The sequence below is a fragment of the Labrus bergylta genome, chromosome 15 (genome assembly GCF_963930695.1).
Source record: "Labrus bergylta chromosome 15, fLabBer1.1, whole genome shotgun sequence".
Taxonomy (NCBI): domain Eukaryota; kingdom Metazoa; phylum Chordata; class Actinopteri; order Labriformes; family Labridae; genus Labrus; species Labrus bergylta.
This window is the reverse complement of record NC_089209.1, coordinates 20,930,349-20,943,152: the sequence shown is the minus strand read 5'-3', so window position 1 is coordinate 20,943,152 and position 12,804 is coordinate 20,930,349. Positions and strand designations below refer to the sequence as shown.

Below are 12,804 nucleotides of genomic sequence, written 5' to 3'. Positions count from 1 at the left end.
TCTGAATGGAAATGATAGCACTTTTTGGTCTAAAAAGGAAATCAGTGAAGTGACAGCAAAGGGATGAGGAGAATCTGTGTGGTTTGGGTGAATAGTCTTCAGTGTAGATGGTATCTATCGCCATCTCTCTTGGCGCTCTTGGTCTCTAAAACCACAACACATGATGAGTAAGTGACACGCCGACCCCGCAGTCTCACGTACAAGAAGTTTGGGAACAACATTTTTTATTTCTGGGAATTGTTTGGAGTCAAAGGAGCAGAAGACAATAATAATTAACTGGTTTGAAAAAAGCCAAGTACCAACACAAAAAAAATCAAAGTGAACATACACACTGACTGATTCGGCATGAAAACGAATGAGAACAAATGAGTTCAGTTATAAATAATGACATAAAAAAAACCCAACAGATTGCCGGAAGAGAATGTCATAAAAATGAGACATGAAATTAGCTACACGATTACAAAAACAAAAAAAACAAAAACAAAAAAGACGAGCTTAGCAGACGAAAACATTGATGTCAGATAAAAAAAAAAAAAAAAAGTAAGAAAAAAATCACCTGTTAGTCAGTTAGGTGCTACCAAAAGATCTCCAAATCCATCAAAATTCTTATTTATTCTTTTGTTCTGTTTTTAAATTTCCAATAAAAAAATAAATAACATGATGAAAGTAATTTCTGAATAGGGAGGAGTCCCTGATATGAGATCAGAGGGAGGTGTTTTCTATTTGACTGACAGCTTCCCTTGGTCAAATATTCATGCGACTGAAGAGAAACACCATCCAGAGAGACTAGACGTCTAATCTAACAACGTTTGCTCCACGCCTTAAAACAAACCATCCTGTGTGTGCACATCATCATTTTTTATCTCCAGGCGTCCCCGGCCAAACAATAACAATGATGTTTTTTTATGTCATGTTGCTACAGCAGGGAAAATCAAATGATGTCTCTATACAAGAAAGAGGGTTTGACAAAAAATCAACAGAAACTGGAGTTTTCTGTACAATATTGACCTGCAAAGCACGACGGCTATGATGTAATAAAATATGTAAACATATTTGCTGATTTTGACACAGTCATAGAATCACACTTGATCACATTTAAATGAGTCTTCAGCCTGGATTTTCTTCCTTTTTTTTAAAGATTGGAACCATAAAGACATAAAATATGACAATGCATTTTTTTTGCAACAGCATCTCTGGAAATGTGAGAAAAACTGGACGGAAAAAAATGATCTGAAAGGAAAGAAAACAAATTCAGAGAAATTACAATGTATTGTGCACTTTTGCCTGGCGGATCCACGTTTGCACGCTTGAAGAACTATTTAGACTTTGGATGCCATTAATAGCAGTCCAATCAGAGATGTGGGGGGGGGGGGGGGTGAGAGAGAGAGAGAAAAACATGAAGATACATGACTGTATCACATCCTGCTGAGCCGTCACTGAGCACTGCCTGGTCAACCCTGACTGGACATCATCCTTCAATATTTTTTTTTAACCTAAATTCAATAAATAAATAAATAACTGCCTAAATGAATAAATAAAAAAACAAACAAATACAGAAATAAAAAGACAGCTAAAAGTACACATATACTTTAGCTCACATCGCGTCCATGAAAGCTACATTGAACGAAACCATTTGAAATGTGAACTCATGTTTTGACTTCCAACTTTCCCCGACAATCATAGTTTCTTGAGGTCCCTCACTTACACAGATGCCAGCACCACATCACATACACCTCACATGCATGCTCAGAATGGCCGAAATGACAGTGAGCGTATTTTACAGGGTTACAATGGACAAGGTCGTCAGAACTCCAAGGATCACACACCTCTTGACAGTCACTTTGGGGGTCGTGTGGATGTTCCAGTGATGTTATTCACACTGCCAAAAGTCTCCAGTAGGGACTCTTGAAAAAGATCCACACTGAGTCCTGCTGAAGTCAAACTGCATTGTCTCTCAGTAATGCTTACAATAGTAAGTGGGCTGCCTTAGCCAAAGTTCTTTTGTAAATGTTTCAGGACTCAGAAGAGTTCTCAGGAGATTTTATCCTTTTTAAATCACAGTTGCCAATATGGTACTGTCAAAATGTTTATAACTTTGTTCCAAACAGTTTTTTTCTATGTGTTGGGAAATGATCTGATTTCTTTCTATACATAATATTCCTTGTCCTTGTCTTTCGGTCTCTTGCTACTAGCGCTGCCTTTGGCGCTGCCGCTGGGCGTTTTATCTTTCACCACAGCGCCATTGGTTTGTGCCGAGTTGCTGATGTAGTTGCGCGTCTCGTCCACCTGGTAGGAACCCTCGTCCCTGTTCCTGTACTTGTACATGGCGTAGAGGAGGATGAGGATGCAGAGGGCGGCCGCTGAGACGATGCCCACCACCATGCCCGTTGTACTGCTGGATTCCCGGATAACCTCTGAGGCCCCCGGGGGAACCCGCCGAACCACTCCAGGCACGGTGGGCAAGGCGGCGGGCACCGTGCGCAGCATGGGCGAGGTGATGAAGGGACCCCGCGGCTTGGTGCCGTCCAGGTCGAAGGACGTGGGCAGGGGCAGCAGGACTATGTCCGGCTGTAGGGGTTTTACCTCGCGGTTGTTCATTTTCCCGGCGGGCAGCTTGGGTGGCGTGTCCGAGGGGACCGCCGCCGGCGGCGTGCCCCGGGGGTCGGGCAGAGGCGAGGTGGGTGTAGTCCTACCTGCCTCAGAGGCTTTGCTAGGCCTCAAGTCCTTGGCCTCCCACTTGGGCGCGAGGGCTTTGTAGCCGCCTTCATAGGCCGATGTGGTCAAGATCTTATCTGTTACCAGGGAGAAGGTGGTGTAAAAATCTTCATCGTCAGTCGGGGGCAGGCTAGAGTCGAAAGCTTCGCCAGAGCCAAACCCCGATATCACCATGCCATCATCATCATCATCATCACCATCATCACCACCATCACCATCATCACAATCATCGCTGCCTCGGTCCGACAAGCAAGGTACCCCCGCCTCAGTGGCCATGGCCAAGGACTCTTTGGTGGTCTCAATAATGGTGAGGACGGGGCGGAGGGTGGGGGGGAGGGGGATGAAGGGAGAACGGGTGGATACAGAGGGGATGTCTATGGGGTCCTCGACTAGTATGGGGATGACTAGCTCCCCTCCTGAAAGTGAAAGAGAGAAAAAAAAGCACCAATCAGAGGGCAGAACAACATGAAGAAGCAGCCAAACACCAAAAAAAACAAAAAAAAAAGACCAACCAATAACCAGAGAACGAATAAAGCAAAGCTCAACAAAAAAAGAAATGAACTGAAAGAAAGGAAAGAAAGAACGGAAATACTGTACCAGTGCAAAAACAATGAAACTCAGAACCAAACAAGACCCAAACTGAAAGAAAACAACAGCCATAAAGAAGGTTACATTGCATCAAAAGGCTTTGAGGGATGCACAGGGTGAGCCACGTTAAAAAGACTCCTACATGTTCTGTTCACATAGAAGTATGCTTCATTTATACCGCTGTCGACACTATTCTGCTATATATGCTGCAATCATAATTTACCATGAACATTTAGAATAAGATGCGAGTTACGCTAAGTGTCACATATATTTCGGCCCTATCTTTAGAGCTATGTGATACCACTGCTCATTTCTCCACATTAAATACTCGCTCAGGCTTTTAAGAGGCTTGTTTTGTTTATATTGGAGTCTAAATCCTTATGAGTTTGTTCAAAAACTGAGCAGCAGAAGATGCACTCTGTGGACAAAAAGAAGCAGAGGGTATTAGCATTTGTCTGCGAGCCAGTGGGCCTGAAAGCAAGCTAACTAAGTCTGAAATGAGAAACTGTTTTGTAAAGTGTGTCATAAAGCGAGTCGGAGAGGTTCTGTTTAACCATTTTGACCGACAGGTGCTAACAGACACTAACAGCTGCTGAAACACAAAAGCTGAAATAGTTTCAGAAAAGTAAAGAAAAAAAAAGGAGAGGCACATGTTTGTCTGTGTGTGACTAAACATGACCTCAAGCCTCTTAAGAACCCTGATTCGCACTCTAAGTCTATCGGAGGGTCACACGGTTAACTTCAAACGAAGACCGAAGCAGCAAAAAGTTACCTCTCTCAAGTCATGGAAGAAAAGGAGGGAACTTCTTGCCTCAGCGTTAGTGGGCTCCCCCTATTTGCCCTAGCCTCTTGCCTTTTGACCCCTACAGTCACCACAATGGCACAAAGTCACCTGGCAGTTCACTGACACCTGAATGTTTGCTGATTAGTACGTTTCATCAGAGAATCTGGCCTGTAGCAGCTCATGTTCTCCAATTTATAATATTAGATTTTTCATTACAGTGTGCTCAAAACATTTTTTACACATGCATTAATTGGAATAAACCCACTGATGAACACTTGATCCTTTAATAGTACAAACCTGTCGTTTACTACAAAGAGTGTGAAACATTCAGATGGCCATTGAAGCTGCTTATCCTCTTGCCAAAGTGGCTTGTTTGTACATTGCAAAGGCTCACAAACAGGGCACTATAAAGAGATGCAAACCTTTGGAACAATAAAGAATAGAAGACAACGGAAACAAAGGAAAAAATAAAGAAAGTAAAAGAAAATAATAAGAATTATAATAATAAGGCATTGCAAAAAGAGTCCAGAGTTAGAGCAAACATTGTAAATAAAAGAAAACATTCACAAAGTAAAGACACAGATAGAGCTTTCCAGAGAGGGATTAGTAATAGGTAAGTAGAAAAAACAGGTAAAAAAAACAAAGTCAGCTCGGAAAATCATAAAAGCCTACCAAAAAAAGAAAAGAACGTTTTCAAAGGAAGAAAGCATACCATCAGTTTCGTCAACTTACATCAACAAATTGCCCGCATGATTTTGGCAGGAAGAAAAAAAAAATTTACAAAAGAAAGTTGTGTAAGAATGCCTTTGGACAAGTTAGGTTAGTTTCTTTTTTTAAGCAGTTTCTGATTAAGTAGTATATATTTCTCTTTTTAGACAGGATGGCACAGGGAGGCAACAACACATACATCCACACATCATGACATGAAAAATAATCTTCACCATTCTGTTCAGGATAACTTTTTTATCGTCTTTTTTTTAAATGTAATTTTGTATCAAAAGAAAACTGTATATTTATAGCTCTTGCTTATAGATAAGTCTCTCCATAAATATCTACAGCCATATTAGATGACTCTTTTCTTTTTTTTTTTTTCTTTTTTGCTCGACTTAAGCTTCATCAGTGATGAACAAATGGATGACTGTACATATCTTAGAGTCTTAAAGGGTTCGGGAGGAGGGGGTGTGAGACGGGGGTGGGGGGGGGGGTGGGACCTATGAACATACTAGGAAGGAAATGACATAGATGGGGGTGAACGTGTACATCAGTTGCCATGTCCATGTAAAGGCGGCACGAAGCGGTCGGGCGGCATTAGAGCTTTTGGCTGTAAGGAAGGGATGGGGATATACAAACAATGAGCATATACATGCCCATCTACAAAAGAGAACAGCACTCTCAACACTGACAGTTTTACAAACCCTAAGCTGCAACTTCTTTGCCATGCACAAAATTAATCGACTTGTTGATTTAATCCAAATTTCAGATAAAGCTATGACAGTAAAATTATGAGAGATCAGCAGAGAAACAGTCTGGAACAGTTTTCACAGATAGGGTTTACTTTGGAGGAGTCTTCTCTTTTTTCTCTATGAGGATGTGATTTTGCAATCCCAATAGTTTAAACCTGATCTTTGAAATGTTTGTGAATTTGTTACTAAGTCATAGAGAAAAGAGGAAGTTTTATTCTAATTAGGGTTAAAAAAAAGTCCTTCAAACATTTGCAAAAGTGATTCTTATCAAATTAGCAGATAGTTAAAATTTAAACATTTTCAGAAAAGAAAGAGAGATACACATATATGTGTGCTTTAACATATATGTACAAAAAGAAAAAGACAAAAATAAAAAAACAGATTAGCAAGCAAGAAAGAAAGGCACTCAATTTGTCACACTATCAAAGATGAACAACCAGAAAGCACACACTGAGGCAGACAAAGAGAGGGGGGGACAGTTTATAGGCAAAGTGTCACCACCTTCATTTAACTAATAATAAAAGCTTTATTATTAGTTACTTCAATACATTTCTCTTGTTAGTATTTAAAACACAGGACAGGGCGTGCAATCTGGATGTACGTCAGAGAGAGAGAGAGAGGTCAATCAGACATGGTTTTATTTTGGATTTTAGTTCCACTTGAATACGTTGGGTTAATGCATGCTTAAGTAAGTTGCATTTAGGGAGAGTAATATACAAGAACATATACAGCAAGCCATGGGGACAGGAAGAGGAGGGGCTTAGGAAAGGGGTCAGTAAAAAGTCACTGCCACCGAGGGCTGTGGGATATTTCCGTCAGGCAAAGAAACCATTCATCAAGGGGGAGCAGGTGCATTATGGGTGATGTATAACCAACATTAAGTGCCGTTTAGGCCCACAGCATTCGCTAATTAATCAAGAGGGGAGGTGGAGAGATAATTAATGAGCTACTTCTTTTTATTATTAAATGTTCAGATGCTTTGTGTTATGTGCATAACCAACAGCCTTCGTTTGACGGAGAAACAGCGTGTCTGGGGAGGAGTTCCACAAGAGTGCACAGGACAGCAAGTTTATTTGTGAGTGTGAAGAGTGAAAGGAGACGTGAGGGGTTCGTTTGTCTTCAGGTATCAGGTTTTGGGTTCCTTGTTTTCAGGATGGTAACAGAAATGTCATTACTTAAGTGAAAGTGGGTTTAGAATCGAAGCATTATTGAGGAAACATACTGTATCGACTCTGTTATCAACTCGGATGTCTTTAATGTGGTTACCCTGATGTGTCTGACTGTGCACCAGAGAAGGAACTAACGTCTAAAAGGCGACTGTATATCCTACTGCTCATGTTGCATGACAAGCTTGATTTTCTAATAACGGATGAAGAGTCTTGTTCAACAAACAAATCCAGCACAGAGTAATTTATTCCGAGCCTTTATTTACTCATCTCTGCCCTTGTTGTCTTGGCCTTGTTTGCATCCTTCCGCTCTGTTCTTGGCTAACAGCTCTCTGCAACTGTTAGCTTAGTGCTAAATCAACAAAACACTTGGATGGGAGGGGAATCGCTGCAGCAAAGGGTCTCTGGTAAAGTCAGTGCAGAGGACCTTGATGTTTTGGTAAACACTTTAATCCTGTGTAAGCTCTTGCACAAGCGTTGCACATCTTGCTGCATTTCTGAGGCAGACAAACACCGCGCTTTCTAATGGGTTTGCTTAACCAGACTGCGTTTGTTTTCTGCACTCGTAAAGATGGATGGGGATTTCATTCTAAGCCTCACTGGCAAATAATTCTCCACTGTGCCAGACCTACAGGAAGATACTTTGTTTTCTTTCTTTTCAAGCAACAGGAAGTCAGGACTTTAGATTAACAAGTGTCTCATCGCACCAGTGCCTATTGGATAGCTTTTGGATCAATGGGAAAAAACAATCCTATCTGTATGAATCACATAAATGAGAGTGAAAACAAACTCAATATCTTAAGGATTCTGCTTTTCATCATTCCACGAGAAAGACACTTTCTGCAGCATGCCCACGCTTTTCAAGAGGTATTAAGTGAGTGTAGTTACTTCTAAACGGCTGATTGACTGACTACCTCAGCAGCTGTGAGGATACAGATGCAGAAATCTCAGTGCAGCACTTTCTCTTCTCTTTCCCCTCACTCTCTTTTCTCTCTCTTCTTCCTCCTGGCCTGATCCCCGTGTCCATCCAGCGATTGCTGAGGCTTCCGAATGGAGATGAAACCCGACGGTGTGTTGGGGATTTGACGACGCCACGCCATAAAAGCGGAAAGTCGGTGCACCAGCACCAACCAAGGAACTGAGTCAAGGGGATTTCAACGCAGCAAATTGTAGGTGAGTCAGTGGTTTGGGGGCCTAAAATCCCATTGTTGCTTTGCACATTGTTCACAGAGACCTGCTTTAGCAGATTCATTTAACTGTACCCTACCTACAGGTAGGGAGCTGATCACTGGGGAGCCAGCAAAACATGGAGTCTTAGTGTGGACACACTTAAAGGGACATGCCAGGGATTATATTGGTGCCATGTTGTATAGTACAACTTTCTGGGAACATGTACCGTAACTCACGCTCTGCACTTTACCCCACTTTTAAATTATCTTATCTTGCCTGTACAGACCCCTGCCAAGAGAGCTCTAATTTCTCTCTGATGGACATTTAAGAGTTGAAATATGTTCGGTTTAAAACTGGAGAAAAGCCGCGAGGTCTGCCCTGTAAGGATGCAGGCGCTCCCTCTGGTTGGAGGAGCTCTATGCCCGGGGCGTCCTGAAGCCACAGCGCATGGCAGATAGCTCTTAATCTGTCATCATGAGGCTAGGCGCAGTCTGGCGTATTAAATTGGCATCTCCAGCAGGCGTGGCGACTCGCCCCTGTCAGCCGGTCGATTTGCTGTACAGCCATTAGGCAGCACCTCTGCACTCAGTGGACATGTGTCAGCTGAATAACCTTTAAATCTGATCTGAGGCCTGTGTTGAAGTGACAGCGAGCCTGTTGGGGCTTGACGGAAGCCATAGCTGACGCCATGAGAAAACGCAGTGATCCGTCCCTATCATACCTCATTCTGCACCCTACGTGAGTAGGGACTCTTCATATACAGCAATGAAGAACTCAGCCAACATTACATCCATGCTTCCTATCTACAGAATCTCCACTTTACCCAGCAAGGCCAATGAGATGAAGAGACATCGATAAATGTTACATCTGTTTGCCCTGTGCTTCACTTCATCAAAGGCTGAAAGGGTAATGGCGCATGCAGGACCATTTATGGCCCATTTATTAAATACACAATCCTTTTTACGATCTACTTGACTGGCACATAGCGGGCAACAGTCGGCCCCGCTTGCAGAGATTTGTGGGGGGCTGACATCCCTAGAAAAATGACAGCGCATGTCATTGGTTTAAACAGATTGACAGGACCTACCTGTTAATGCCCTGTAGCAACACCGGAAAAAGGTTTAACATTTTCAAAGTGCAGGAAAAAGTGTGGAGACGCAGTGATGGATGGCTTCCCTTCTACTGAGTATTTGGTAATTTGGTAGCTGTGCAACACACTGTTTACTAAACGTTGAAATCTTAAGAGTTGACAATTGTATAAGCAAACTGTTGCTTGATTACACGTCCAGCATACACATAGCAACATTAGCATTCATTTGGAGTTGTCTCTGTTGGTCTTGAACTTGTGAAAATGAGAGCATTCTCTCATTTTGGTTCTTTTGGGTCTCTACCTGATGCTGAAGGAATTACTGAAATACCATCAGTTAGTTAGCTTGTGCTGGTGGGGAGGGTGGTGTGGTTGGACCTAAAACAGTACGGTTGATTTTTGCTCAAAAACCAAAACGAAGCTGAAAGAGGCTAAAATGCTCTTTACAGCTAAGGGGAGGTACAGATGCTTGATCATTTACAGTGAACTTGTCACTTTCAGTGACTTCTATTATAGTACTGTAATATCACTGTTCATCATTTGATCCATTGTTATCATTTAATAAAAACCCTTCTTATTACTCATTTAGGAAGCCCGTTACCAACAACCTATTATGTCACTGTCGTATAAGGACTTGTTTTCTGTATATTTAACTGATAATAACACATTGAAGCTACTGCAATGCTGCTCTGTTGAGGAAAAAGTACCAGATTACTGCTGCAGGAATGAGGACAAGTGTAACTGCCCGGTGGCTGTCACAGTCATAGAGCTTTCCAGCAACACATGAGCAGACAGTAGAGCAATGAGGCACCGTTTGATGACCCTGGTGTTCTGGCTCTTGCTGCCACTCTCTCTCCCATCTTTATATTTGGGTTTTGAGGGACCTATAGGGGCCATGTTGAAGGGTAGGTATTATCAGTGTTATTAATACCTGAAGCTAACATGAATGGAGCCTGGGTCTGTACAGGGTGTAAAGCTGTTTTAAAGGTGGTGGACATTCAAGACGTGTGAATGCATCAGTGTACAGGGTTCAAGGTCCCACCTAGGGGTTCAAAAACCAATAAAATATAATGTGTACTGTAAAAGGAGATTAGGCTCAATTAGTGGTAATTACCTATGGGGTTTGAGGCCCTACACAAACTGAAAAGTGCAACTGATGAGCTGACTTAAGATGAGCTGGGTTGTTTGCATTCAACGATTTAAAGGGGCAAAATCAATGGTTGTTGAACGTATATTTTTATATATTCTGTATTTTTAGGTCATGTTTTTGCTTAATTTCCATAACTGTGTAAATCACTTTGAGTTGTTTTTTGCTTGAATGGTGCTCTATGGATGAATTGTCTAGTCTTTGGGTTGTGGTGTTCCTTAATGAACATGTGGTAGGTTATTTTACTTTCCAGTAGGGCACCAGTAAAGGGAGGAGGGTACTATGGGAGGGGTTTCATCACTGAGCTCTAATCTTTTTTTATTAGGGCACAAGTATCTTGTTTCTATTCTTAAAATGTAATTGAATTATTTCCTTTGGTCTAACTCACATTATGTCCCCTCGGATTATTAGTAACTTCAAAGCAGTGCATGTTCCGACCAAGTACTCTGATTAGCACTCGAATTCATCGAAATCATTTGCATCAATTACCAAAACATAATTACATATTAATCACACAATTGCTCTGATTACATGGTAATGACGAGCTGCAGCACTTTTAATCAGTTAATCACTGTGAAATTAAATCATAAATTGACTTATTTGCTGTTATATAAATGTAGCATTGCTTATTTATTTTTGCGTGAGTGATTCTCAGATTGTAGTCCTAACCTGCTACTGAACTCCTGTACAAAAGTTAGTTGTTTGGTTTAACTTTTTTGTGACGCTGCACAGGTTCTTATGTGTTTTCGGGATTTCACTGCACAATCCTTCTGTGCTCTCTTGTGGAACTCACAGGGGACAGAAGGGAGAAGGTAAGGTTTAACACTTTATTAAACACAGAGACAAACACGAGCACGAGACGAGCACGTACAGCAGACAGGACAGACTGTTTGGCAGACACAGACAGAGCACTGACACAGACAACAGGCACAAGCACAAACACGAGACGCCTCTGAGGGAGGGGCTGCTGCGGCGGGGAACAGCAGCGGTGCAGGACCACCGCTGTAGCCCCGAACACACACACACACACACACACACACACACACACACACACACACACACACACACACACACACACACTGACATGTAGTAGAAGCCAGCTGGGGGTTCGCCTGAGACTTATGGGTGGAGAAGAAGCAGCACACAAAATGGATGCCAATCATATGCATGCAGAAGCCAGGGGAGTTTGGGGGAGAGGATAATCGGTTAGTCTATAGAGCTGCGGTACAGTCCAGTACACTGTGCATGCCACAAATGCCTTCTACTTGGAGCAACAGATAGAATAGAAAAACAGATATACTTTGTGGCAATAAAAGTCTTTTTATGCCATCTGCATTCAAACAGACATGTATATGCAGAAAGGCTAAAAGAAAGAAGGTGGGTGAGTCGGAGGATGGATGGGGGAGGGGTCGGGGGGAAGGGTAACGCTCGGAAAGGGCAGACAGGGAGTCATTCTTTCACACACAACTTTCTTGAGACAGAATGGGGTTGCCTGCACAAGGCCCAAAAAAAGGATGATGGCAAGAAAAGATTTTGTTGCCGTTCATTTCCCTATGTTGTATCGAAAAATGAGGGGAGGATGTTTTCTTTAGAAGCCCATGTGGCACCAAAAATATAAACACAAAACTTGATGAGGAGGAGGAGAACTTTGAAATTTTCCAACCACCAAAAGTTCATGCGGCACAAGATGAGGCAAAAACGGGAGGAGTGGCTCTTATCCTTGCTTGGAGGATGGGCGACGGATGATGAGGAGGACACCAAAGGAAAAAAAAAAAAAAGAAAAGAAAAGAAATAAAAACCCCTCAACCACGACAAACCAAGAAAAATAAAACTACCCCACTCAACCCACCCCTTTGCATCCCAAAGGAAAGGCAAAAACAAAAACAAAAAAGCTCAAATCTTAAGCAACCCAGCAGCTGGGTCCAAATCGATACAGAGGACAGATGTTCATATGTGCATCACAGGAGAAAGGAAAACAAATGCAACAGAAAAGAAACCAACACCATGTCATGCAACTGTTCATACGACTGGAAGCGGGGCAGGAATGAGGATATGAATTTCTGTGTCCACATGGTGAAATGTACGGTATGTATGAGTGTGTATGACTACATATGTGGCCACTATATGAGGGGAGGGTACCATGTTCCCTCACAGTAAAAAAAAAACAAACGTCTGACTCTTCCACTTTTGAGAACACTTGGGTTTGAGGCTTTAAAAGACGACAGAGAGGAAAATAAATTGAGAAAATAAAATAAAATATATGAGGTGTGAAAATTTGCCCGTTCAATTCCAATTATCTCCGAAAGAGAAAGCAACTCGTGCTTGTAGATAACGAACCTAAATGCTGCACGGAGGGACGGAGAAAATTGCTTTCTATTCACATCAAAAAAGCCGTAAGCTCAAGGACCTAAATGTGGTCATAATTTCAACGAAACAAACGCTAATACAGTGCGATAAGGCTTTGGAGTTCCTTTTCCCCGATTGGAGGGAACGGTAGAATTAAAAGAAGAATATCTACCTTAATGCGCAGAAAGACCTCATTTCCCCAGAGGAATATAGAAATGCTTGATTATCTGTTTCATTCTATGAGCACTGATAACAAAGGGCAACGCATTGTTTCAATTTGGGTTTATTATTAAGAGTGAAAAGTGGACATATGCTCGGTGCTAAGCCGAGCATATTTA

At 42.0% G+C, this 12,804-nt stretch overlaps 1 protein-coding gene across 13 annotated transcripts in view; it reads right to left on the bottom strand.

Moving 5' to 3' along the window:
• Nucleotides 1-193: 193 nt before the first annotated feature.
• The window catches only part of nrxn3b (neurexin 3b), a 312,178-nt gene continuing 299,567 nt past the window's right edge, over nucleotides 194-12,804 (bottom strand). For 7 of the 13 annotated variants that reach the window (XM_065963424.1, XM_065963429.1, XM_065963427.1 and 4 more), the window contains 2 exons: nucleotides 4,800-4,814; nucleotides 194-3,131 (listed from right to left, as the gene is read on the bottom strand). In XM_065963424.1, the coding sequence (XP_065819496.1) occupies nucleotides 2,146-3,131; nucleotides 4,800-4,814 (1,001 nt within the window). In that variant the 3' untranslated portion in view covers nucleotides 194-2,145. Of the gene's footprint in view, nucleotides 3,132-4,799; nucleotides 5,409-12,804 lie in introns of all 13 variants that reach the window. The other 6 variants (XM_065963432.1, XM_065963433.1, XM_065963434.1 and 3 more) reach the window with 4 other exon arrangements.